At 39.7% G+C, this 27485-nt stretch overlaps 1 protein-coding gene across 1 annotated transcript; it reads right to left on the reverse strand.

Moving 5' to 3' along the window:
• Positions 1 to 1685: 1685 nt before the first annotated feature.
• Positions 1686 to 26694, reverse strand: LOC111872697. Its single transcript, XM_023866833.2, has 6 exons — positions 26587 to 26694; positions 13820 to 13970; positions 10344 to 10580; positions 5303 to 5479; positions 4505 to 4744; positions 1686 to 2914 (listed from the first exon to the last, which is right to left on the reverse strand). Exons 2-6 carry the CDS (start codon positions 13911 to 13913, stop codon positions 2901 to 2903), a joined length of 762 nt encoding a protein of 253 aa, XP_023722601.1. The 5' UTR covers positions 13914 to 13970; positions 26587 to 26694; the 3' UTR covers positions 1686 to 2900.
• Positions 26695 to 27485: the final 791 nt, after the last annotated feature.

A 27485-nucleotide genomic window follows, 5' to 3' on the forward strand; every position in this document is an offset into this window, starting at 1 on the left:
CTACTCATTCGGACCCTGAAGATGGAAGCAGCATATACCTCCAAAATGTCGACAATACTGTCCGCATTCACACGGTGCAAAGACTCAAGAGCAGAGTCAACATCAACAAAGAGCCTAAAGGCAGCAAAACAACATTTGTTAGGCTTTAAAATACATCGGCAGATTTAATGGCGTGTTAGCAGCAAAGCTTTACAGTGTCAAAGTTTTGGAAGATAAAAGCAAAAGCATTGAAATTCTGTAATTGTGACCTTACTCTGCTTGAAGTATCCCGCCCGGGGCGAGGCTGGCGACCCTTGCTTCCTCGTCTCTCCCGTACAGACGTGTTTACTTCCACACCTCCAAAATATAACTAGCAATAAAAGTTATCATTGTAATTGTTATTATATTTTTTACAGTATTCCTCATCTGTCACGGATTATGCCTCCAGGCCAGCGATTCTAAGCCTTTTGAATATTATATTCCATCTATGATTTTTCCAGAAAACCGTAGTCGTGCCGCAGTAGAATCAAGTTTGACCTTTTCCACGAGTTGTGTTTTTACAGTTATGTACGGCTTAGTGTTACATTGAGGCCTCAACATGCGCAAAACCTACCGTGACATTTCAACAGTGGAGGGTACCCCTCCGCTTGAGAAACGCTGCTCTAGCCTGCTCTAAATTAGAACTGATGCTTAACACTGAATGCCTCAAGCATCTGATAGAACATGCAGTCATTCCCGGGAAGGGAAACGAGTCCACGATGCCAGAATCTGGACGTTCGAATCCCTCAACTAATGTGAGCAGATATATTTTATTATTCACAAAATCAGATTTCGCTAATATATATAAGTTTCTAGCACGGATAATGAATACTGTATGGACGTGCTCCAGTTTCATTTCCTTAATCTTCGAAATGGCAGGGATTCCTTTCTTTGGCCTACTCATTACTTCCCGTGTAAGAAATTCGTGTTCCTTCACTACGTAACATCTTCAAGCAATTGCTTCTTTCTAGTGTAATTAATGCAAGAGGAACGATTGCTCGTTATTAAATAATATGAGTTCGTATCCCGAAGTTCAGTTCGAAACTTTTGAGTACGCATCATTTCTCGTATTCTCTGTTTTCTTGCGATATACAATATATGGTGCAGTTAGTCCAAATCTGGTTAGACCTGATTCATTAGAATATATATAATTTTAATTTTGGAATGATTTTCAGTTTGAAGAAAGATTATTTTTTTAACATTCATCACATACTTTAGTACACACAAAATAAAACTATTTTTTAAATGTTTCTTATGGATTAAATATTGGCCTTATATGTATATGGTTCCTTAAACATCAGAAAATATATAACACCACTCGTTAACTAAGAGTCGGATAATTAAACATTTACAAACTTTATGTACATACACTTAAAATTTTTATTTATTCATATGTGTTTGTGTAAGGTATATTACATATGTGTACAAGAAATATGTACATCATTTAGTAATGGTCAAATTATTTTACATACAACAAAGATAAGCCAAAATAATTTGCAAATATGTGTATATTACTTGAGCTCTGTCAGATGTTTCACAGTTCAGTGCGCATGCTGTCACCTGACCACATATTTCAGGCGGGATAATATCGTGCCATGGCAGTAAAATGATTGATTTCTGCTGGTGGTTGTGTTGGAGTAACAAGCCGCTCGGAAAAATATTTCTCTGTTCGGTCTTTGTATTCCACTGGTCTTGGGCTGTGGAACTTACATTGAAAGTACCAGACATTACGAGATGGTCTTCAAAAAATGTATAAAGTGACTCTTCATCACCTATCAGACATTTTTTTCGTTTCGAAGATGAATTTACACGGCTTCTTCAAGGCTTGAATATTGAAATGCGATACGTATTAAGATATACGGTAATATGAAATAATTCTATGACGTCTGTCTATTCAAACGTTATACCTCATCGTATGCTATCAGTTCAGCTACTAAAAATAGTTAACTGTAGTCATTACAAATGCTACGAAACTGAATTAGCTACGAGTGTCTTCAAGACGCAGTGTCCATAGAAATTAGCAAATGTTCCTTCTCATTTAAAATATGAACTCTTTCATATCCTGAAATCACGGCTGTGCAGGTCAGGACATTGAAGAGAATGAAAGAGAGAGAACAGAAGCAAAGAAATAATACAATGATGAGAAGAGAAATGTTAAAAAGAGGAAGAAGTAGGACGAGAAGTAGGAGAAAAGGGAAAGGAAGAATAGGAGGAGAAAGGGAGATGGGCGAGGTGGAGGAAAAGGATGAGTGTGAGAGGAAGAAGAGGAATAAGAAATTCTGTTAAGAAAAGACAGAAAAAGAGGACAATAATGAACAACACGAGAGGGTTTCTTCCTCATACCTTTAGTCTGAAAGGTTTAATAACTAACTCCAAGTGGGGATAAATAAATATATAACATTCCAAAGTTAAATTCGGATTTTTCCTAATATATTTATGTTTTATATTTAAAGCCAGTAGGCGGCAGTGTGAAATAATGTGGCATGAGCTGTATTAGTAATATCTTGTTATATCACTCACATGGACTTGCTTACTTTGGTTAGTAAGAAGAGATACACAGAATTCAGAAACCTAACAAAAGCACACGAAACATGAATTATGTTACTTAACACCTGCAACTGTTCAGGTTTAAGCTTTATTACTCCAGTACCTCTCGTATTTTCAGAAATAAACTGGACTGTATAAGTGTATATTCCTTCGTTTGATAACTACATATGAGAGAATAAAATTTAAGTGGAAGAAATTTTGAGTGCTGTCAATATTGACGCGACATGCGAGCCAGTGAGTACTTCAACACAACCACGGGTCTGGATGATGATGATGATGGGGCTTTATCCGGAAACGGGCTTCAGGTCGGGCGGCTCCTTGTTACAACCAGAGGCTTAGAAGACGTGAGCTGAAACACAGATCAAACGAACACGTCACAATGCGGAAAAAATTGTACAAGATTTCTCACAGAAAGCAAGATCTACTAAATCTGTATTTTATTTATAGCACACCAGACCCGACTTCTTCGCCACTTAGGGGACTCATGTTCTACACTGAGCAAACTTGTCATTACAGTTACTTATTGCGCTCAGGGCATGGATGTTTGTATTTGTCATGTGTCATCCCGCACGTGACGAAATTCTTTTATAACCTGAGGAATCTGCTATAGGCAACCCCTCCCTCTTAAACCAACGGATAAAAGCAAAACTGAATTCATCAAATTAAGATGTCTTTTTCTGAGTAATCATTAGATCTGCTGTTATGCAGTTTGACACACATGTGGATAAGGGTTCTGTTACCTGCCCACTTTTCTAATCATAATTCCCTAGTAAACACGTTTTTAATAAGTAGTTATTATAGGATTCTGACGATGGTGTATAACACACTGATATATTGGGTTTCTGGACTTTATCCATCGTCCTAGTTTTTAAGATAACAAATAAAAACACGACGTTTCGGAAACTGGATCTGTTTCCGTCCTCAGGTGAAGGAAAAGGGGAACATCTATTCTGTTGGGTCCAGTTTCCGAAACGTCGTGTTTTTGTTATCTTAAAAACTAGGACGATGGATAAAGTCCAGAAACCCAATATATCAACGTTTTTAATAAGCTTAATTTTCTCTCTAAAAGAGCGTTATTAGAAGTGGACTTTCTGTCTTCTGCTTGGCAGGGGAAGAACAGCCATAAGTTATTATTCCTTCTTGAAAATTCTGTCCATTGAGGTCAAAATGTCGAGTTCTAAAACTATTTCTCATTACACCTACGAGACTGTAGGACAATTTAGAAACGCTATACAGAATGTTAAATTGCAGATTATGCTGGACAATATAAACTGTAGAACATTGCTTCTGAGGTGGGTCTTTTTCTCATAATGGGACAGTGAAATAGTGTCTATATGCAAATACCACAAAGGTGCAGCATTTAGTGTACCTTCTCCGAAACGTCTCTAAGGATGCATCATTACAGCACACTGACGCATATTATTATATCATAATTAGGAAGTTATTAAATTATACTTTCAACATATGATGGGAACTAAATGCCATGCCGGAGTTGTTGTTGGTCATACTAGAATTTTCTTCCGCAAGTTTGCCTACTCAAGGTACGATGTACTCTAGGCCACGCCATAGCTCAAGCGGTTAGTCGCCGGCTTCCCACCGCGGCAGCCCGACTTCGATCCCGGGTCTGGTCAAATGGAATTTGTGGTGGACAAAGTGGCGCTGGGGCGGGTTTTCTCCGAGTACTTCGGTTTCCCCTGCCAATCTTCATTCCACTAAATTCTCCATCGCCATAATCACCCGGGGCAGGCTACAATAGGCTAATCAGTGGCCGCCGTGCTGAATGGACCCAGTTGGACTCCACCCTCCCCCCACCACCACTAAGAGAATTTAAAAAATGATGTACACTCAAAAGATATTTCAGACAGTGATTACGACATTTCGGTAAAGGAAAGGAAATACAAAGGGATAATTACCAACAAAAGCAGAAGTTTTCACGTACCGAAAGGTCTGATGGGGTGCTGTCCCCATAGGTAGGTCCTCTTGACAGGAGATAGGTAGCTGTCACGCAAATAGAAGGGCGACTTATACCAGCTCGTTGGCAAGGTGTAAGGGCGTAGCGAGGGGTACGCCCACCACCAAGGATCGCGGGTCAGTCGTGACAGGGGGAGAGATGTCACGGGCTCGAAGAGCTCTGACAAAGGACGTCGGGTGTATCCTCCCCGATTGTAGATAGGCACACCTGCAGAACAGTCGCTCCTTTCAATATTCAACAATTGACAACTAAATTTGAACCTAATTCATAATGTAATCAGACGGGATTTAAGCGTTTTGTTTTCCTGTTAACAATCTAAGAGCGCTGTTTAAACTCGGACACTTACACTGCATGAATATAAGAAATGTACTGATATTTGAAGTTGATACTGCGTGGAGTAGCTGCCACGGTGCATGAACTGAGATCCCGGCGCAGAGAGAAACAGATATATAGTACACTTACTCCTCTCTGAAATAACGCATACATTTGATGCATGATAAAGACGATACTTACAGCTCATTAATACTATATAGAATTATTACAAATATTTTCAACAACATATACGGTGGGTGGACAAATTAATGGAAACACTATGGAACTGAGGAATAGAATTTGTCTGTCTTGGTGGCTACATTGAAAGTACTTCAGTTTTCAACACTGAATGTTCTTCTTCCGTTTGTTTACACTCTGTAGTTCTTGTGTAAGTGCATTAGTAATTGTGTCGTGTTCATAATTTGAAATCTTGCAGAACAAGTTGTCACTTACCAGCATAGTTGTAACCAATCTTCTCTTTGGGCTCGACTGAGAGGGGTGTCAGCTCTTTCAGAGGACTGGGCGTGGTATGTCGTGCTGACAAGGGGTACTTGCTGGGGTACAGGCGGTCGATATCCGCCAGGCGTTTCAGGTGATCATCCCAAGCCTTTTTCGCATCGTAAATAGGCGCTAAATGCACATCACAATACAGTCAGCAATGAACTACTGCCATCCGTGTATGTCAGCTAACACGCAGTAGACTCTCAAACTTCTAAGCACCCGTGGGAATCACAGTAAACGTGCTGGGAAGCATCTGTGGCCTCCTGAACAGAACTAGAAGGTATAGAGTGCCTGTACTAGCTACCGACCTGCAGCGTCATTTTTGTTGTGTCTGTACTATCCTTCAACGAATAGAAGGACAATAGTCAAAGATCTGTCGATATATAGTGTGTAAGCTGAAAACATCGGCATTATATTAGGAGACTCTTGCCATTATCTCTGGTACACTGAAGCCCAACGTGTCCCTAAACGAACAGTAGAATTGCTACGGTCGACCACTGTAACCGCCACATGCTTGCCTTTTCTTCGTTTGATAATAGAATGTGTCAATGATATAGAATGCCGAAGAAGACTTTCCCCGATCATATTTTGGTTCTAAAGAGGATAAGTTTTCTTTTCTGATGTATTATTTTTTTTATTGCTAGTGGGGTGGGACTAAGTTCCTTGTACTGCGGCCACTTATGGCCTGTTGTACCAGCCTCAGATGATAGGTGAGGGTGACTGTGGAGCAATTGGTGGAATGAAGATTGGCAGGAGAAACCGAAGTACTCGGAGAAAACCTGCCCCAGCACCACTTTGCCCACCACAAATCCCACTTTACCAGACCCGGGATCGAAATCGGGCCGCCGTGGTAAGAAGCCAGCGGCTAACCGCTTGAGCTATGGCGCGGCCCGGTGAAAGGAAATAAGGGGCTCATTCAAATAGACAGTTATCATTGATTGTTCCAAATGTCATTGCTTCAAATAACGCACTCCTATATCCTGTTCCCGTATAGAGAAATGTGGTAGTACTCAGGCAGTTTATAAGCCAAAGCAATACAAAAAATAACATTAGAGAAATCACTCCATCTTTTACTGAAAGAAACAAGGTCCTCAGTAGGCATGGTGTCTTTTCATATTTTCCTCCAGAAAATTGTTGAGAATATCTGGAAGTTTGGATATGAGAATGAAGATAGGGGCTTCACCAATTGCACACAATTTACATGTAGGAATTTGGTGGATACAGACATTAATTTAATGCGAATTATGTTTTACTGTCTACTGTCCATCTACTAGAGAAACGAGGGTACTTCATAATCAACTAGTGATGTAGATCGTTAAGCAATCACTAGAAAGTTACTAGATCCCATTTTCAACATGGTTCCGGTGGGAAATACAGGCACATTTACATGGGGCCTTTCTTCCGTAGGATTGCCTGCACATGTACCCCGGCTTGCAGAGAAAAAAAGTCCAATTTTCGTCTCTTTCTGTCAGTCTCAGTCCATTTCTTGTGGAAGATGGAAACAAGATGGTAGAAACGTGTAAGTTACAGAAAAAAGACAGTGGGAGGCTGAATATACAAAGGACAGTAATATAGACAGGATGAAAAATAAGGGAACGGGAGAAAGGAAGGAGAGAAAAAAAGTCTAGTCTTCCTTGTCTTTCCGTGTTCTGTTGATGCTGTCCCAGCACAGCCATAGTGTGACCATAGAACAAAGAAGTAACATATTTACGAAGTCCAGTTCCCCGGTTCGAAGGAAACGTCGGTAATTCAAGATCGAATTAGGTCCCCCAGAATGGTTTGACATCTGACAAATCTGTGAACATTCCTTGAAATAATATTCTCTCTCGTGGAGGGCAACCACTATCGTTTCAAAGGCCAATGACACTAATCTGTTAGTCCATCCCAAGGAATATGTCGGAAAGCCATCATGATATGGCCTTGCCTTCCGTTGGCGTGAAGTGGACACATCGGCAGAAGCAAGCAACTGTTCCTCAGACATCCCAACAGACTGCAAGGGCGGTGCTGCAGGTGCATTTTGAATGTTTGATATATCAACACACTGAATTCAGGCAGAAAGATTATAAGTACGTAATCAGGACACAAAAATGTTTGAGAGTCTACTGTGTAAAGTATGGCCCAATATAAACGAGACGACTTCGTCCATGCGGTGGGGCTAACGTTTAAAATCGGACCCCCAAACCATACGTAATATTTTATGTCCTGTGGATGATTTCACATCACTTGTACCTCAAAGGAGTGTTTCCCTAATAACTGATTTTAGAATGTATAACATTTCACAATTTTAATATCTGACATTTTCATAATCCTTAAATTTCTTGCATGGTGAGAATAATGTGCTACTATCAGATTAATATTTTCGTGTGTTACATTAGTATCATTAAACATAGACTGTCCAACTACCGGCACGAGAGCCGCATACGGCCCAACAGTTATTTATATACAGCCCCTCGACGGTATTCTTCTAGTTCCCAAAATACGAATTTTTTGGGAGTACATGCTTTTGTGGAAGAAATTTTTCAACCATAAATCATATAAAAACTTAAAAAACTTCTACGTGCTGTTACCAAGATAGATGTAAAGGATGATGTCCATTCATAGTGTTCTTGCTGGAAAGAATTCAAAAGAGGTGCTTTATCTGTTATGTCAGAATTTAGTGAACTATTTTATAATTTTCGTCGTTGACATTAAAATACACTGAAATGTGTATTAATGTCTTTGAACCTCACAGACCCAATTCTTGTGCGCCATATATCTGATCACTGTAGGGCAAATGTATACGTCGGAATACAACCTTACAATAAAGCAAGCGGGAAGGTAGGCCGAAGGTACTAACACGGCCCTTCAGTATTGTGAAGTTGGACAGCCCTGATGTGTTACGAAGTAAAGCCAGTCATAGTCTAGGAGGTTAGAGTTGTGAAATTTGAATTTTATGTTGGACATTCTATGACAGAGTGAAAAAAAGAAACACCAATATTTCAGCAATCGAGTATATTTTTCAGTCTTTGCAGAATGCGTCCTTAGACCAAACACATGAACTCAGATGGTGATTACACAGGGAAGTCAAACAGACGGCTAATTTTAAATGAAAAATTTTCAGGATCGTAGTCATTCGTGTATTTAATATTGTACGAATCATTGGTTTATGTTAATCGATGGCTGAAATACGGGCTTCAGTGCAAACCATGCTAAATAGCGGATAGGGATTCATGCTCGCCATGCATGTCCAAACAAATCCACACTACCTCAGGCGCAAGCCTACTGAGGGAGGTTAGGATATGTGCTTAAAAAACAGCTCTTACCACCTGCCAATAAAATATCTTCTCAAGTATCTTCTTAATTATCTTCATCGTATGATTCGCGCTCAATTTTTGAGCTATAAAAATGACGACTCATTTTATAACTGAAGCGCGTCCTCTTCTTGTAGAGACTTTTTGAGTTCTGGAGGCTGTTGGCGGTTATAGCAGGTGGCATAAAATGTTAAAAATCTCGTTCATACAAAAACATATCATAGGATACTTAAATACACATTTCTGCCGTGTCACTTGGCGCTGCGTCATGTTTTTTTCTGCAATGTATAGACTTGGCCTGAAACGAAACATGTTTCAGCTTGCCTATCCATTGCGTCACATGCTTTTCTTTCTGGTTTAGTGCGGGATATATTCATTATTGGGATGGGATATGATAGGGTATCAAACACGTCAACCTGCCATTCCATAGCTTATGTATTAATGAACAACTAAGCATAAAGCGAGTGAAGAAAGTAAATTTCAACCTAATTATTTTTATTAAGAAGTTAAAATTATTAAACACACAATTTTATGATATGAATATGCAAGTACTATTATGCTAGGGAAAGGCCTATTTACATGGTCAACAATTCGACTTTATAAATTAAAATGTTAACGTTTTTAACGAATATTTTTAGGCTGTAATGTGTTTGTGAACGACTTTCTTTTGGGGGGGGGTTCATTTATTAAGGCATTACTGGTTATTATGCCATGCTTTAGTGGGTTTCCCGTCGGTTCCAACGATATTACAACTTGACCATGTAAAGTTGGAAGAAGTGTTTGTTTAGAGGGAAGACTCTGGTAAGTTTTGAAATTTATGTTAAAAAACTTAAAAATAAAAACCATTCTCTGTCAATTGCTGGAAGCTGCCTAGTGAAGATCAAAAACCATAACATCAGCACGTTATAGCAAAAAGATGCGGCGAAGTGTCTTCTGTGAAGTCTTCAAGCTGTTGGCAGAGAATCGTCAGTTCCACAGTTTCTTGTTGTGGCCAAAAACATTTTATTGACTTTAAAAATGTCATGACCTAAGTACATGAATTTTTAAAACGGTATCTTGTTTTTAATATTTATATATACATAAAACCAATAGACATAATTTGAAAATAAAACACTCAGCTATTAATTTTAAATATACAAGTAGAGATAGAATGTTTACAGAGAGTAATAGTTAACATTTTAATTGGTGGTGTGTGTATGTATATGCACATAATATATGACGTATATATTATGGTATATATAATCTCTTTAGTTGTTTGTGTTCAACTGTTACCGCGCAATAATTACGCTGCGGCTTGTACGTAAACCGGGCAACATTTAGAGATTCGCTTGGGCTAGTCAGTGTTCAAATTATAACGTACGAGTTTACATTTTAAGGCCCTTTATTAGGTATGCTTACGTTTTGAAGTGTGAAAATGGCTTATTAAAATATACAAAAAAATCACTAAGATTAGAAGCAAAAAGCAAGAAATATGATTATGAATATAATTATTTTAACTACTTCAAACCACTTTCAACTCTTTCAAAACAAAGCAGGACACTCGGCCGCTATTGGAACGAGAGTCGGTTGTACAGCACCTGAACAATCTATGTCCCACCCCAATCAACCCCTTCATCCTTTCTTTGTAATACTGGCGATGTTTCCTGATGTTCCCCCCTCCCCACGATTGGAATGGGCACCCCGCGGGTCGGCTCAGTACGTACCCGGCCTGTAGGGCGCCGGGTAGAGATTCCGTGGCGAGTAGCCGTAGATCTCGCGGGATACAGGCAGGTAGCGGTAACCGGGCACTGAGATGCGGTCCACGGCGTGGATGGGCTCGTCATATATGGACTTGTTATAGGGCCAGCCACTGGAGAGCTCGGGGAAATCAGCCAGAAGGGGTCGGAAGACGCCGCGGGGGCGGGGCGTGACGCGGTCAGGGGCTCGCATGTCGTCCGTGCCTGCAACACAAGTCGTCTTCCGTCAGCTGCCAGAAACAAACAAAACAACAAAACAAACTGCATAGTTTCAGTCCGCAAGCGAACTATACCGTTCGGGCGACCGCCGCTTGTCAGCGAAGTTAGTACCAACTTTTGCGGATATAGGATGTCGCGTGGTAGGCGCAACAAATCCCCACGGCCGTTAATTTCGGTTTTCTAGACCGGAGGCGCTATTTCCTTGAAATAGCTCCTCAATTATCCTCACGAGGCTAAGTGGACCCCGTTCCAGACTCACTACTTCTCAGAAAATCTGGTAGCGCCGGGAATCGAACCCGTACCTCTGGATCTGTGGCCAGGAACTCTGGCCAGTAGACCACACAGGCGGTCAGCTGCCAGCAACAGAAGCTTAAATAGTTTTTGAACATGCCACTACAACGGGACTACGGGATGGTAACATCTTTTATGGTAGCAGCTTTGCTTCACCATCCGTCACTGATGATCCTCTCTCTTCACCTAGTTTAATTTCTCCTTTTCATTCGTCCCTTTTATTTCTTTTCTATCTTATCTACTATATACCTTCCACCCATGTCCGAGCAGCCGTTGACTCCATAACTATAAAATCAAGAACAAATCAATTCAAACAATTTATACATTTTGCACACACATACTACAACTGTAGGGTTTTTAAACTGTCTTCCAGATCGCAAAATTCTGTTTGAAAAAGTAACACTAATTGTAACGTATTTAGGATGATTTGTATGTATAATTTGATTATTTCTCAAACATTCATTAAAATCTACTTCATTGTCCCCATTCTCTTATTATCACGGCATTTTATTCTCTATTTTGATTTTACCTGGTAATCTGGTACGTTTGTCAGAGTGTGGCCTCTGAATTACTGAATACATTAAATATACATACATACACAATGATGCTGAGTGTGATTATGGTACCACATTTCACTGATATAGCACTCCACGCACTGGCTGAAGCATTACTTATTCCGCCGGTAGATGGATCTGCCAAGGGCAATCTTTCTATCGTCAGATGTCGTCAATTTAATAAAAAATGGATATTTGAAACCCCACTTAAACCCGTATTTCATATTCTTTCCAGTACTGAATGTTAATATTACATTGTGAACAAGTGAAATGTAACCCGTATTGAACATTGTCATCAAATAGACTTAACTTTTCTTTTTTTAACTTTGAACCAAATGGTAAGCCGTAGGCCTACAAGAAGTGCCAATATTACGTGTGTACGTGCAGTTTTAAACCGGAGGTAACAGTCACTTCGTTATTAAAACAAATAATGTCGTTGCATTGGAGCCCTTTAATTACTCTTTGTTATCACTTCAGCGAAGTCTATAAATCCACTGTTTTAAAGCAAATTGAAAATAACTTTTCGAAAGCTGTGTTAGTAATGATTACGAAGATGGCTGACATGTCGAAATGCCCCTACTGGTGAAATTAAATCGTATGTTTTGATAAATGTAACGTTCAATTACAACAACCATGAATATATTTAATTCATCATTACTTCAGTAAAATTTATGTCTCATTATTATGTTTATTAAGATATAAATATGCATTGGACATAATAAGGAATTCAGTATTTAAAAAGAATTTGATAGCATTGTGAATTAATGTGACATCTTTATGGAAATTCGTTATCACGAGAAGTTTAGAACGTGTAAACTCTGATACTAACGGTAAAATATTTTCAGATGTCCAAACTTATTGTAATCTTTCTTCATGAACAGAATATATGATTATATAAGCATCGACATTATCATCATCATCATCATCATCATCATCATCATCATCGTCGTCGTCGTCGTCGTATAAACTGTAAGGTTTAGGCCTCTTGACCTGTTCCGATCTTCGGGTTAGACGAACTGATTCTTCCACCTCTTCTAGCTTTAGGCCGATAAACAAACGATTTCCGAGGAATTCGCCGAGTTAGCATTCTTAAAATATTGTAACAAATTTGATCAACGGTCCAACACGCAACAATAGAGGAAGCTGTGTTTTCTATGTCGTCCGCGCCGAGCAACGGTGGAACATCGATGTTATGCAACCCGCTTCTAGGCAACGACTCAGTACTCACTTCCGCGTATCAAACCGTACCATGAAATCGGTGATGTCATCAACAATAGAGACGGTGTTTGCCGTGGCGTCCGTGCAGAGGAGTTGCCTTGAAGACAATCGGCGCTACGAGTCAGTCAGTTCTCGGTAGGAGATAACCACGGGAAGTTCGCAATTGAAGAAGAATTAGAAGTCGGCCTGTGTAGACTTAACGCGTGATCAGTGTGACATTACATTCACTACAGTTACAGTAATCTTGAGAGTGTAAGAACTAACTGTAATTATGACTAGTGAAGACCCAAAAAACCAATTCACCAATCCAAACCCGTGTTTTAATACTGATACATGTGAAAATATATTCCAAGCATTCGAACATCTTCCGGCATATTACGAATATATGAGGGCAGTAACTGCCTCCGTTCTTTTACAGCATTGATTTTTCGGTGTAGTTTCTTCCTTTTATTCTGCCTTTACACAGCTATAACCACATGCAAAATTTAAGTTTCACTTTTAGTTTCCTTCCACGAGTGATGGCCAGTTTCAATGCGCATTCAAGGCATCATTTATTTTTCTGCCCTGTCCTCTAATCGTTTTTACAGTTAATCAAACCATAAAACATTAGACTCAACTTCCCTGCCGAGAGAGCAGAAACCCTGCATCGTATTAGAGCGTTTCCGGATTTTCATCTCGTCCAGGAGACTGATCTGAATCTTCTTGAGGTCTTCCTCATTCCCACAAAGTACAGAGGTACCGATATATAACCCAGCTTCGTTGACACTTACAAACGCGAGTTGGCCAGCACGTCAGCCAAAGTTCGGTGAGGCAGGGTAAGGTACACAAGCGATGGCGCGTATAGAAAGAACACAGTCCTTCCTTTGCTCTTTCTATCATTCGTCTCCCCTTCCCCTCTTCCTGTGATGTAGCTCTGGGTCAGAGATGTTCTGTACCGAGTACAAATGCTGGTAGGTTACCTCAAATTAGGCCACAACCACTTCCTTCCACATCCCTTAAAATCCATTTTTAATTAAGCAATTTCTGAGAGCTATATGCGACCCAGTCTGAGATACTGACAGCGTCTTCGAATAAACCATAAATAAATGAATCAGTACATAATACCATGGTTACATTTTGGTAATTCCTACAAAAATTAAAGTTTAAATACAAGTTACGAACCCTTGAGAGCCCTCACGTAGGACTGCCAAAATTTGGCCTTCCTCTGTATCGGCTCATTCCTGCCTATGATGTCCAAATGGTTCTTGAGCATCATCTTGATAGTCTGCGGTACAGAAACTCTCGCTCAAACGGATGCTGAGTATCAGAAACTCTGCAACGAAAGAAAGTGTCTTGTTACCAGATTTTCATACAATAATCTTACCATAACTTCATACAGTAATATCTCGTTACCACGTATTCATAAAGTAATACCCTCTTACCACATCTTCATACAGTAATATATTGTTACCATATCTTCATACAGTAATATCTTGTTACCATATCGTCATACAGTAATATCTTCTTACCACATCTTCAGACAGTAATATCTTGTTACCACTTCTTCATACAGTAATTACAATACTTTCTTAAACTATATTTAAATTTTTCATAAATGCTTTGGATTTAAATTGGCAGCGTTATGAATATAAAATTACTTTACTGAGCAGTACAAAATTATTGGGAACGTCAGGATTAACATTAATCATGCAAAAATTATTATTTGAGGAATAAAAATTCATGATGACAATTTCAGTTTCACATATTAGTATTAAAATTAAGTACATTTTAAATATGACATTCTATTCTATCTTGAAGATGGAGGCAGCATATTCTTCCTAAACGCCGAAAAAGCTGTACCCGACTACACGGTATTACATATCATAATACAATAATCTGCACAGTCCCCTCCGGGAAAACTTCCAAATCTCGGATATGACAACGTTATGATAATTCAGATATAAAGTAAAATGTTCCTGGTGCCTTAATTGGCTTTCTTCGGTGTATTTATATATAGAAACGTCAGAGAATTTTGAGCTGAATGTTTCTATATGTCACAGAGAGACGGAGATTCATGTATAATTGTTCTCTCCAGCTAAACATTAGAGTTCTGTCTACCGGAATTGTGATACTTATATTTCTTTCGTAAGTAACATATAGCAAGAGAAGCCTAAACTTTGTGACGAAGGTGTTGCTAACCTGACATATTTTGGACAATTTCTATCATCTCCTTTCTTATAATAAACATATGGTTTGAGAAGCTGGTTCTGCTTCCGACATGAGATAAAATACAAAATTTGTTGTTGTGGACATATTACATGGAGCTGATCTCTATTTCCTGGGGGAGAGATGAGCTCCATCTGGCGGGCCCAATAACAAGGTTCATATTTCTGTTTCATGATGGAAGCAGGACGAAATTCCGAAGCTCTGATATTATTTAACATAAATGTGAACATTGAAAATATTCAATATATGCGTCAGTGAACATATCTGCTCTCTAGGTGGATCTGAGTTCATTTCTGTATCGCAATACATAGTTTTGAAACGTGACATGCGACACTGAAGCTTGATGCCTTTTAGAGGTCAGTAGGTGAGAAATTAAGATATTTACGAACTTGGCAGGTGGAATACTTACTTGGCGACATTCTCCGAGTTCCAACCCGGGCCAGATACAAATAGAAGCTCTAGTATAGTCTTCTTGTTGTTGTGGAAAACTAAATATTCTTTCTGATATATTCTACACTTACTGTATACAAATGTAACATACAGAAGCATAAAATATATTCTGAAAACACTTTAATAACAATTTTATGGGAGTGGTCTTGTACGGCAGTCGGCAATTGTGGCGCCGTGTGACAACGGAAATTATTTTATAAGAAGTTCCCACCCAAGATATCGACTGAAGCAAATATAAAACCATAGATTGTATGGTTTATCCTTCAATTGGAAGTATTACAGCTTACGTTCTTATCTGTTAAGAATATTTAAACGAAAAAAAATTGAATTGTTTTTAGTTACAATTGGTTTACTTTTCTGCCACTTAAATTCTTATATCGAGTGGCAGACACTTCACGTGTTACAGCAGAAACTATTGACTTGAGTGAAATTATTATGTCGATTAAGGTATCTTTTTTTTTCTTGGCACTACAGTCCCAGTGGGCCTAGGCCTACCTCCATGAACTTCTCCGTTCACTTCGGTTTTTCTAGATCTTACACATTCGGTAGGACTCCTTGGGCGGGTGATCAGCTCGTCGCAAGGCCTCTACCTGTGATTAAGGTATCTTACTGGACGAAAATATAAATCCCAGAAGTACAAAATACAAGACTTCTGTTGGACACTGATACGGCGTAGAAGTAATGGCTAGGAAAGCTACATATGCGCCCGCACACAGCACAAAACAACAATATGTACGTATTCGTATAACAACTCAGGTGAATGAATGAGAGTGGCTGAAATGGAGTTAATTTCCCAGAGGATTACACGAGTTAGCTGACTGAATGGCCCTCAAGAAATTATGTACTGTCCCTATCTGGAACCTGTCCATAAACTAAACTGACCCTATGGAGCTGAGTCCTTGAGGAGCCGCCAGGTGTGAACCTGCTTAAGAATTTACCAGCATTTTATGGAACCGGAAGGTTAATTACCGTGTTCACAAGATCCCTCAACTGGTCCCTACCCCGAGCAAAATCAATCTAGTACGTCTTAGTTTTCATAATAGTCTCTTTCCTTCTGGATTTCCCGCCAATATCATATATGCATTCTTCTCCAATTTCGTGTTAAATCCCCTTTCCATCTGATCCTCCTTGACCTCATCATTCCAATATTTGGCGAAAAGTACAAGTTATGAAGTTCTTCATTGTGCAGTTCCTTCCAACCTCCTGTCACTTCGCCCCACTTCGGCCAAAATACTCTCCTTAGCACCCTCTTCTCAAACGTCATCAGTCTATGTCTCTCCCTTAATCTCATAGACAAAGTTTTACTCCCATACAGAACCACGCACAAAATTATAGTTTTGTATATTCCAAATTCCAGATTTTTTAACTTTGCTACATTTTCAAAGGATCTGTTAGCAATCTTTATGTCATGATTTTTCTCTGCATTCTGGTGACGAGACAGCAAAGACACTTAGTTTTCTCTATGTTTACTTATATACCACGTCAGTTACGTGGTAATTAAGGCTTCTGTGTTTTTCTTTGTGGTATCTACGTTATCACCCAGTAGATTCACATCATCGGCATAGACCAGCAGCTCGTGTGTCCCATTTAATTTCAGTCCCACCTGGTTTCCCTGGACCCTCCTAATTGCATATTCTAAAGCAAAGTTAAAAACAGTGGCAATAAAGCATCACCTTGTTTTATACCAATCTGGATAGTAAATTTGTCAGATAAATGTTTACCTATGCGGACTTAACTATAAGGTTCGTTTAAACACGTTTTAATCAGCCTAACTAGTTTCTTGGTTGCTCAAAACTCTATGAGAATACTGTACAATACTTCTCCGTTAATTGAATCACAGGCTTTCTTGAAGTCTACGAATAGCCGATGCACTGTCTCATTGTACTCCACTCTTTTTCTAGTATCTGATGAATGCAAAAGATCTGAACACCAGTTGATCTATTACGTCGAAACCCACACTGATGATTTCCAGTAATTGCATCTGTTTATGAACTTTACTCTGAGAGAAGGATATTCGATAAAATGTTGTATGAAGTTAATAGAAGTGATATCCCATGATAATTATTATATACAATTTTATCGCCCTTCTTGTGAATCGGCACAATAAGAGACTCCTTCAATAACTGGGAGAAGTAATTTTTCCACCTATTTAAAATGTTGTAGGAATCTGCAAGCAGATCACCATTCTCATCCTTCACTTAGTTACTGCTAGGTTGGTAACCCTCTTAAAGTCATTTATTCCTCTATAAAGGTTTCTAATGTTATTGTTCTTACTGTTCATTGCAAACTCATCAATTTTGTCTTTCAGATATTCCCTCTTTTTATCCCTGAAATGCCTCCTGGTTCCGCATCTTATATTGTTCAGATTATCCCCATTTATTTCGCTTGTATCCTGTAACCACTGCAATTTGACTTGTTTCCTTTATCTAATGGTTTCGAATATCCTTTGGCGAACCATGACATATGCTTCTTCGTTCATAATATCCTAGACTCTGGCTGAAATTTTGACGCTCTCCGTGATAGTTTCCCAAGCTCCGTTAATAATGTGACATGTTGACCCACTGCCAAATAAGAGCAGTGAAGAAAACAGGCTACAGTATAACAGCCGTTGCTAGGGTACAGCTCTGTGGACACTTTGTTTCCCCGACAACGAGAGAACAAGCAAAAACGGTAGAAATATTTTCTGTTCGGTCCGAACCGGGACTATATAACGAGGACCAGTAGTTCAGTTGTTGATCAAGTTGAAAATTGCTGTTGTGTGAAGTGACAAGCTGATAGCTGAGACTATAGACAGTTAAGAAACCCAGAGGAAGGGGAACGTCCGGCGTTGGAAGCCGCTACTAAGTAACGGCTAATGGAGATTGAGAAGACTTTATGTGTCCTGTACTTACAGTGGTCTTTGGAGTGTGTAACTCAGTAAAACTATCATTGTTATTTGCAGTTACAAGTTGTTTTAAGAGCTCAATAAATCCGATTACCAATCCAAACCCCGTCTATCGTCATCAATCACGTGACAATACCCAAATCATCGTCTATCTTTTCAAGTACTGCAAATCTATTTGAGATTTCAACTCTATACTGTTCTTTACATTCTATCTCGTTTAATTTCTTGAGATTGAACCTTTCCATATGAACTCTGTGCGTTGTTTGTTTACTAACTGCTAATCTCTCCCTAACTTTTGTCACCATCACAGTCACGTCCACAGACTTTTATCCTCTGTTGGGGCATGGAGATTGATAGCAACGTTATGACACCAGCGACCTTCTAGTACACGTATTATGGTCGACATTTTATTTCTAACAAATTCTACCATGTAAAGAGTTTACGCGATTCTCTTATGTACAAACAGACCTGTACCTGATTCATGGTTCTCAAGCCCCTCCCCATAGAAAAATGTATATTTGCCTGCTGATTCGGTGCCACCCTTCCCATCTGACCTCCTGTACTCCCACTAATCCAACTTATATTTTGATGTTTCTTTTACAACTGTCATGAGCACACCTGCTCTGTACAGACTTCTTAATTCCACGTGCCAAATCTCACGTCCATTTTCCTTAGCTTGGGACGTTTATCCAAAGGATCCGTCCAAGTTCGAGACCTTTTGTGGCATTTCAAAATAAGCTTATATTTTAAGAAGGGTGTCTGCCACATGCCAAACCTCCAAGCTGAAGAATGACCCCTTGTCGGATTATGGAGTGTGTATGGGTTTTAACAGGACCTTAGTTGCAGTGGGTCACCCTACCCCCAAATATAAGTGCAACTACTGACCCGCCACACTTTGCCATACTGCTTGCCCATAACTTAGATATCGGGTATATTATTGGGACTAAGTCCCTTGTACTGCGGCCACTTCTGGCCTATTGTACCAGCCCCAGATGATAGGTGAGGGTGATTGTGTGGCAATTGGTGGAATGAAGATTGGCAGGGGAAACCGAAGTACTCGGAGAAAACCTGCCCAAGCGCCACTTTGTCCACCACAAATCCCACTAGACCAGACCCGGGATCGAACCCGGCTCGCCGCGGTGGGAAGCCAGTGACTAACCGCTTGAGGTATGGCGCGGCCATATCGGGTCTAAGAAAACACTGCAAATATTTTAGTTCTCTTCTGCGTCAACTAGCGCACACATATCATGGTCACAATATAGATGTGTGTTCTGACTTCAGTGATTGTCGAAATGTTTACATAGAACAAGTTCACACATCGAAAAAGGAATAAGGGTACAAACTGTACAAGCTTACATTGTTGACATGTTCAGCATCCATTTAAATTAGAAATAACGTGACAAGAAAATGTAAGAAGACGAAGTAGCTAAGGTAGCATATAGCTACGTTCGCACAGAGAAACAAGATATTTTGTAGGAAGATCTTGGGGTAGATATAAAGAGGAGTTCAGTTGCTGGGCCTTGCAAATGGATTCAGAACCCCCAGTCCTTATAAGGAGGAACGAGAGAAATAAACAGATCTTACATAAAAGCCTATACCAAGTTGCGCAAGAGAACCATTTATTGTGCTTATGTCACACTTTATAGCAAGAGCTGCTTCCAGATGTTTATTGATTTTGAAAGTTACAACAAGTACCAACATTTCGTATTTTCAAAGGTTCCGGTTTCGAAAAGTGGCGGAATCAATAATGCAGCATCCTGCAAATTCGTGGCAAAGTTTTCTCGCTAAAAGCATATACTGTACTATCTAGCTGATTCAATTGAGATTAATTCTACTTGAGAAGCCGCCAGTTGCTCAGTTTCACAAGAATTTTCCAACATTTTATGGAACCCGAAGGTTCATTATCGCGTTCACAAAAGCCTTCCCCACTAGTGTCTGTCCTGAGCCTGATAATTCCAGTCCTTACCAACCAATCAATTTTTATCCATTTTATACCATCCTCCCACTTACGTCTATATCGTCCCAGTGGTCTCTTTACTTCTGGCTTCCTTACCAAAATCCTAGTTGCATTCCACTTCTCCACATGCATGCTACATGACCTGTCAATCGCATCCTTCTTTAATTAATCACTCTAATTATATTTAGCGAAAAGCCCAAGTTAGGAAGCTCTTCAATATGCAGCTGTACCCCACTTCGGGCCAAATATTCTTCTTAGCGCCCTATTCTTAATCACCCTCAGTCTACCTTCCTCCCTTAAGATCAAAGACCAAGTTTCACACCCGTACAAAACCAGAGGAAAAATTATATATTTTTTATATTCTAATTTTTACATTTTTAGAGCGCAGACAAGAAGACAGAGATTCTTAACTAAATGGTAGCAAGCATTATCCGAATTCAATCTCCTCTTAATTTATTCCTGGATCTCTGCTAGGAAGTCTAGTTCTCAGTAAAAAAGGTACGCTATCCTTGTAACAGGCCGTGAAGGCCCAAGGGTTGTGAGACGACGGGCTCCCACATTTCCTAGACAATCGGCTCACAGATGGCGGTGAGGTTATCAGCCTTTCGGGCCGGCCTCCCTTTACCACCAAGAAGATTCCTGGTACTAATTTCAGTAAAAACTGATGGAGACCGAACAATGTGTGTGTGTGTGTGTGTGTGTGTTCGAATAGCAATTTGTAGGCTTGCCAGTTCAAATGTACGCTCAGATTTGGTCCTTAGCCAAGCGTTTGTCGCGCATAATGGGACGCTTACATATGTCTAATTGTCTCGAATTGTCGCTGTGCTGATACGTACATGCTATTGGGGGCACGCGGTAGCGCAGTTGGTTGAGGCACTATGCCACAAGCCGGAAGGTCGCGGTTTCGTATCGCGATGAAGTCACTGGATTTTTCAGTTCACCTAATCCTTCCAGCCGCATTATGGCCCTGGGGTCGACTCAGTCTCTAACAGACATGAGTATCAGGAATCTTCCTGGGGGTAAAAGGCGGCCGGCTCTTAAGGTTGACAAGGTGACCGCCATTTTTGAGTCGATTGTCTAGAAAATGCAAGAGCCTCGACGTCTCGCAAATGGGCCTCCGCGACCTGTTACAGGGATAGCTCTGCCCGCTTTACCTTTTAACGTGTTATTAGTTTCAAAATAAAACTAGCAACAAGTCTAAAGGATTCTGACAGTGCATTTTTAAATTGACACATAGTCACAGTTGTCCAGTGAATAAAGTTAGCTCTTTCTAACGGACCCAACAGAGCGGGTGTCTTCCACCCCCTCACTTGAGGACGTAAAGAGACATAGTTTCCAAGGGCTGTGTTGTATTGTGATCTTTAGGATACAAACGATAGGTAAATTCCAAAATCCAGTAATCACGAATGTCGTCATATCTGTTAATTTAAAATCAGCAATAACTAATTACCTTTTCCAGGAGTGTGAGGCAACGAGTGAATAGAGGAGACTGCTTATAAAGTTGGCCACTGAATGTACGTACATATCTTACAAGAAAACTATGCATATATTAGCTAAAATTAATATATTTAAGGAATAAAATGAGAGGGAAATTTAAATTACGATGAAATGGCCGGAGACTTCTGAGCTAATTATTTTTATTACACTTCATACTTCAGTTCATGAAGCAATTTTTTATTCAATTCCCTGCGAGAACAGAGATACTTAAATGTTTTGACACTCCTCGTTTGGCTAACGTTGTAGTTTGGAATATTATGCACTCAAGTTTACACATATTGTATCTCTTCTAATTGTGCCTATGTTCACAAACGGCCAGCATCAGCGTGAAGCAAATGGCTAACAATGGATTTGATTTGGAGTACCACTGAATCGCGAAAATAATATATTTCATTTTTGAAAATATTAGCCGGGCTGATATGTTTAATATGGACTCTCCACCACTGATTGAGTGTCAGATGTGTACACTGACAGGGGAGGCATATGCATGCTCCTCACCACGAATTCGTCATTGAATACAGCAAACTCCAAGCGTCAGAGTTCTTCTTAAGAAGCTAATATTCATTCTTCAGAAATTACAAGTCTTTATGGAAGGATCGTTGTCGTAGACCGCCATTGGTACCAGCCATGAGACAGGCGAAATCAGTTCTCCCCATAACACCCTATTTATTTGAGACCAAATTACGTATTATTCTTTATTGCACGGATAAACTTAAATTGTAGTACCTTCCCCTCAGGTTTTTTGACTAAAATGAATGACTAAAAAATAAGGCTAATTTAAAGAAAATCGAATGGAGATTGCTGCCAGTTCAAAGCAATGAGTGTGATAGATATGGAACAAGTACCCAGAGAAATTAAAATACTCAAACTAACATAGGTCAACCTGACACAGAATTCGGAGTTCTAGAACAAATTTTAATATGAAAAGTACCTGACTTCTGGGGTGTGATACCGTGTAATCTGACAGATGTTTTCTGACTTTCCGAAAAAATACACTGACTCCATCTTCAGGGTTAGAAACTAAGCCATGAAAGTAGAGTACTCCTTGCTTGAAATGTCTGTAAATTTCTACTAGACCACACGGTGTCACATCCAGAGAGGTAGGTAATTCTTCACAGTAACTGCTGTGGGAAAATCAGACGTTACAAATATAAAAGTTATATCTAATTGCCATATTAAACATTTGTTTTCAATCCGGCAGTATAAATACAGGTGTCTATAGGCAGGAAATGTAACAACTTTTATAGAAAAACTGTGTGCAAGAGAAGCATAAGTAGCCTATCTTCCATTAATTGACTGCACAGCCTAACAAAAATTTTGTTCTGGAAGAAGTCTTGGACGAATTGAATGTTGCTAGTTGGAGGCAAGAGGTAAAGATGAACCTATGCTTAGTTAAGCACTGCGCTATGGAGACATGTAGGGCAGTGGAGATACAGCTCCTCGCATTCTTAACTTCGGCAATAAGTGGAGCTGAGTGGTCACACTCACAGTCCGACCGCTTTACAGCCGAAGAAAGAGTTCCCGGTCTGAACGCTGCAGACAAGAGAAATCTATTTGCCCTTCAAGTCAAGGAAGATGAGATGGGCATGGTATGTAGCATGAATGGGGAGAGGACGAATGCGTATAGGATATTGGTGGGAAATCCAGCAAGTAAGAGACCATTAGGAAGACTAAGACGTATATTAGTGGACAATATTAAAATGGATCTTAGAGAGATAGGATGGGATGGTATGAATTGCATTGATTTGGATTAGGATAGGGACCAGTGGAGGGCTCTTGTGAACACGGTGATGAACTTTCGGGTTCCATAAAAAGCTGGGAAGTTCTTGAGTAGCTGCACAGTTGGCAGTCTCTCAAGAAGGGCTCATCTCCGTGGGTGAGTTTTTCCTGGTGTCGGGTGAGACCGAGTCCATTTTTTACGTCGGCCACTAACTGGCCTATTGCACCAGCACCCGATGATTGATGATGAATGCGGAGCAGTCGGTAGAATGATAACTGGCAGGGGAAACCAAATACTCGGAGAAAACCTGCTCCAGTGCCACTTTGTTCACCACAAATCCCACATCATACCTTGATCGTCCAGCCTGTAGCCTATTCGTTATACCGACCGAGCTACCGCGGTATGATGAGTATAACTTAATCATGGATACACGGTCTTATACAAATCAAAGGGTTAAGCGTACTACAAGCACGTGATTACCAATGAGAACAAGTCCCAGCACTAAATGTGTTGTGGAAAAATATGTGAGTCAAACTTGGATTATTTTGTCATCGCTATAAATTCACTATTTATTCACTGTCAGCAGCAGCCAACACCCAAAAATTTGGCCTAAAAATCTGAAAAATAAAATTCATTTTTCAAATTATTTGTCGTGATAGACAAAAGATTTTTTTTTTACTTTTCGGGCTACCTTCATTACTTTCTACCCCCTTCTATTTGTTAATTTAAAGAGTGTGTTCAAACCAAATATTTCTTATTCCACTTATATCGTACAGGAGACTGTACCTATTGCGTTCGTGGCATTTGCGGAGGCCTTTAGTGACGTAAGTGAGAGGACCAGAAATAACCACGGGCAGAGGGCTCCTCATCACCTAATTTTAGCTCCTGTCTTGTAGGTTGCTCGTGTGCGCGTTCCCTTACAGAGACCGCCTGCTTGTGTTACAGCAGAAATTGGGACAGGTTCCGGCTCTGCTCTTCTGTGTCCTAGTTGACCTTTGGAAATACCGGTCCATTTCCCCGAATTTGGTCCTTGAATAGCACAAACTTTATGTAATATATTAACATTTTGTAAAATTTTAAAACAATATTAATATTTCGCGATGAGAAATTCTGACAAAGTATATTCTGGCCAAAATTCCATTCTAAGTACTGAGAAGGGACAAGCGATCTTGAAACCACTTCAAACACATCGGCTCTAAGTTACTATTATCATTTCTAAAGAAAGAGAATTAATAATCATAAAACTCGAATATATTAAATTTGAAGGAAATAAAAAGGTCTACTTGTGTCGTCAGAGAAAAATTCTCTCTGGGAAAGTACACTATTCCCACATTTCAGAACTATAGCAGCCAACCATTAAACATACTCTTCGCCCTTATAGATTAAAAGTTAAAGCAAACTTATTAGTGGAATTGCCTATTTTCAATAATATATCAATTATTTGCTTTCGTATTCATACTGACTTATGAGGGAGAAAAGTTCTCAGTCGCCCAAGTACAGAGGACACTAATGAATCCATTGTGCACCCCTGATCTCGTTACGACCCTCCTGATATTTGTTGGGTCTAAAGATGCGGACTCGAATATCTCTGTTTTATGCATAGCGAAAGCTGGGCATCAGGAAATTATACAGAGGGGAAGATTCCTCAAGCTGTCCAATTTTCGTCAACACGGAGCTTTCCGAAAGGCCCATAATATGTGTCGTCTCAGGATACAGAGGCAAGTGAACAACACGGTTATCTGTCTATATTACTTGCCGCCCAAGGACAATATAATTGTTGACAGTATGCTGGAAGATTTTTTAACGAAGAACATCGACTGTTTCGCCATCACTGCAGCAACCCAGCTGTTGAGGGAATAAAAAACTGACACGTTGTTTTCTGATTTTCATGTCTGACTTGACTAGAATTTCTTTGTTCAATTCATGTTAATGATTTCCTATGTATATACTCTGACCCCACTGAGAATACAAAAATTACTGAACTTGCCTGCAAGCTGAAACTACAGATATCAAATTTTTGAATTATCAAAAATTGCACCTGAATCAATAATCAAAATTCACATGCTTTCCGAAGAAGTGATCATGACGAACTGCCGCAGTTTGACTTAGAGACTCCAAGTAGACGAATTCTGTCATTTATTTTGCCTCCTCCTATTGTAATATAAATTGTAATATAAATATAATTAAAACCGAAGTAATTATCTGTCTCAGTTACTAATATTTCCGTATCATATCACATAATTAAATATTGAAAGTTTCCACATTAATGCTTTTCGCAAATTATTTCTTTGTGTACGTATATCAATATATTCGTGTACTGGATTCCTGAAGATGAGACTAAGAATCCCTTAAACCAGATGCAATAATTATATTCCCCATCTTACACTTACGGAACTGTTGGGAGCTGATCTACGGACAGTAGAGGTACCAACTATTAAGTCGTTCGCAAACGTATCACGCAATAAAAGTGTCGAAAAATTATTTCAAAAGAAATTTCAGTTCTTACCATTAAATAGTAGATCAGGATCTTAATAGATATTATAAGAAAATATTCCTAATTTTAAAAAATCATTAGGAAACTGGCCACGATTATGATAGATTTCTATATTTGTTTTTGAGGACCAAATCTATGCAACTTTGAGTTTTTTTGAGAATCCTAGAACGGAATATTTATCAACATCAATGCATGAATTTACAACACTGTCTGTCTCCTTGGTAAATTTGTTAATCTTGGAATCGTAAATTTATTCGACACAACTTGTCATTAAGAACATTTGCATTATTGTAATTGGGCTCCTTATTTTATGTCTCAACGCTGTCACTTGAGAAAATGGTTGTACACCGGAAATACATGTTCACGTGATTACTTCACATATCCGCTGATGTGGCTTCTTCGAAAATAGATACATGTTCCCTGTTAAAAAACAAGACACACTTACGTACTAATATTACGCCCATATCTTGAAAGGAAGAAGAATTAAAACAGAGAAGCTGTCATTTAGGAGAAAAATTGACACACAGAAATGTATATTCAGAGGGCTAACATGTTTTCTTCAGCGCCATTTCACAGTTCCATAAACATTAATTTGAGTTGTCTGTGGGTATTTGCATACTAGAAGAATTCGCCTCACATTTTCTTATTGAAAATGTTTGTAAAATGAAAGAGTAGGTTGGCGTTGCTAAGTACTGAGAGACAACGATTTCAGTCGCGTTACCTGGATGCCGATATTCGGTGAGTGCGTCAACTAGGACTCGGACGACGAAGATGTTGACGGGTGTAACACTGGTCTGCGACTGAGGAGCGTCCGATTCTGCTTAGACTATGAGGGCGTCGCGGCGTCACTACCTCTTCGGAGTGGGGGAAAGAAGTGGGCAGATGTGGTGTTTTCAATTAATGTTTATTACAGTAGCAATACATCGCATACAACTTGAATACGTCGTTCAAAATTATGAGAAACTAGTGGGTGTGGAATAGCGATTCCTCGAATCGCCAGTTTTAATAACTTCTGTCTGGTAGAGGCGGAATACGGCTTTAAGTATTTCTAATTCAATTCTTCTACATTTCGCTTCACGTTGGCTCACTGGGTTTAAACTAAATGTAGTACGAATATATTTTTGCCTTATTAGCTATGTTATTTGAAAACGTCCGAAATACTTGTGCGCTGTAAATGTCTGTTTTCATAAATAGGATTTACAATATGCAATACGCCGATCAAAGCCCAAAAAACTAAAAAAAACTAAACTCCATGGCTTTGAGTCCGCGAGCGAACTATACCGACCGAGCGACCGCCGCTTGTCGGCGAAGTTAGTGTCAACTATAGCGGATAGAGGGTGTCGCGTGGTCAGCGCAACGAATCCCCACAGCCGTTAATCTCGGTTTTCTAGACCGGAGCCGCTATTTCCTTGAAATACCTCCTCAATTATCCTCACGAGGCTAAGGGCCGCGCCATAGCTCAAGCGGTTAGTCGCTGGCTTCCCACCGCGGCGGCCCGTGTTCGATCCCGGGTCTGGTCAAGTGGGATTTGTGTGGCGCTGGGGTAGGTTTTCTCCGAGTACTTCGGTTTCCCTTGCCAATCTTCATTCCATCAAATTCTCCATCATCATAATCGCCCGG

This window comes from Cryptotermes secundus, unplaced genomic scaffold (assembly GCF_002891405.2).
Source record: "Cryptotermes secundus unplaced genomic scaffold, Csec_1.0 scaffold374, whole genome shotgun sequence".
NCBI classification, from domain to species: domain Eukaryota; kingdom Metazoa; phylum Arthropoda; class Insecta; order Blattodea; family Kalotermitidae; genus Cryptotermes; species Cryptotermes secundus.

What these genes read in the sequence shown, in the direction of transcription:
- LOC111872697 (XM_023866833.2), bottom strand. Translation starts at nt 13,913, where the DNA reads ATGATGCTCAAGAACCATTTGGACATCATAGGCAGGAATGAGCCGATA. An exon ending in CCCGGCGCCCTACAGGCCGG is followed by an intron (nt 5,480 to 10,343) that starts GTACGTACTGAG and finishes ATGTGCATTTAG; the next exon opens with CGCCTATTTACGATGCGAAA. An exon ending in GATTGGTTACAACTATGCTG is followed by an intron (nt 4,745 to 5,302) that starts GTAAGTGACAAC and finishes ACTGTTCTGCAG; the next exon opens with GTGTGCCTATCTACAATCGG.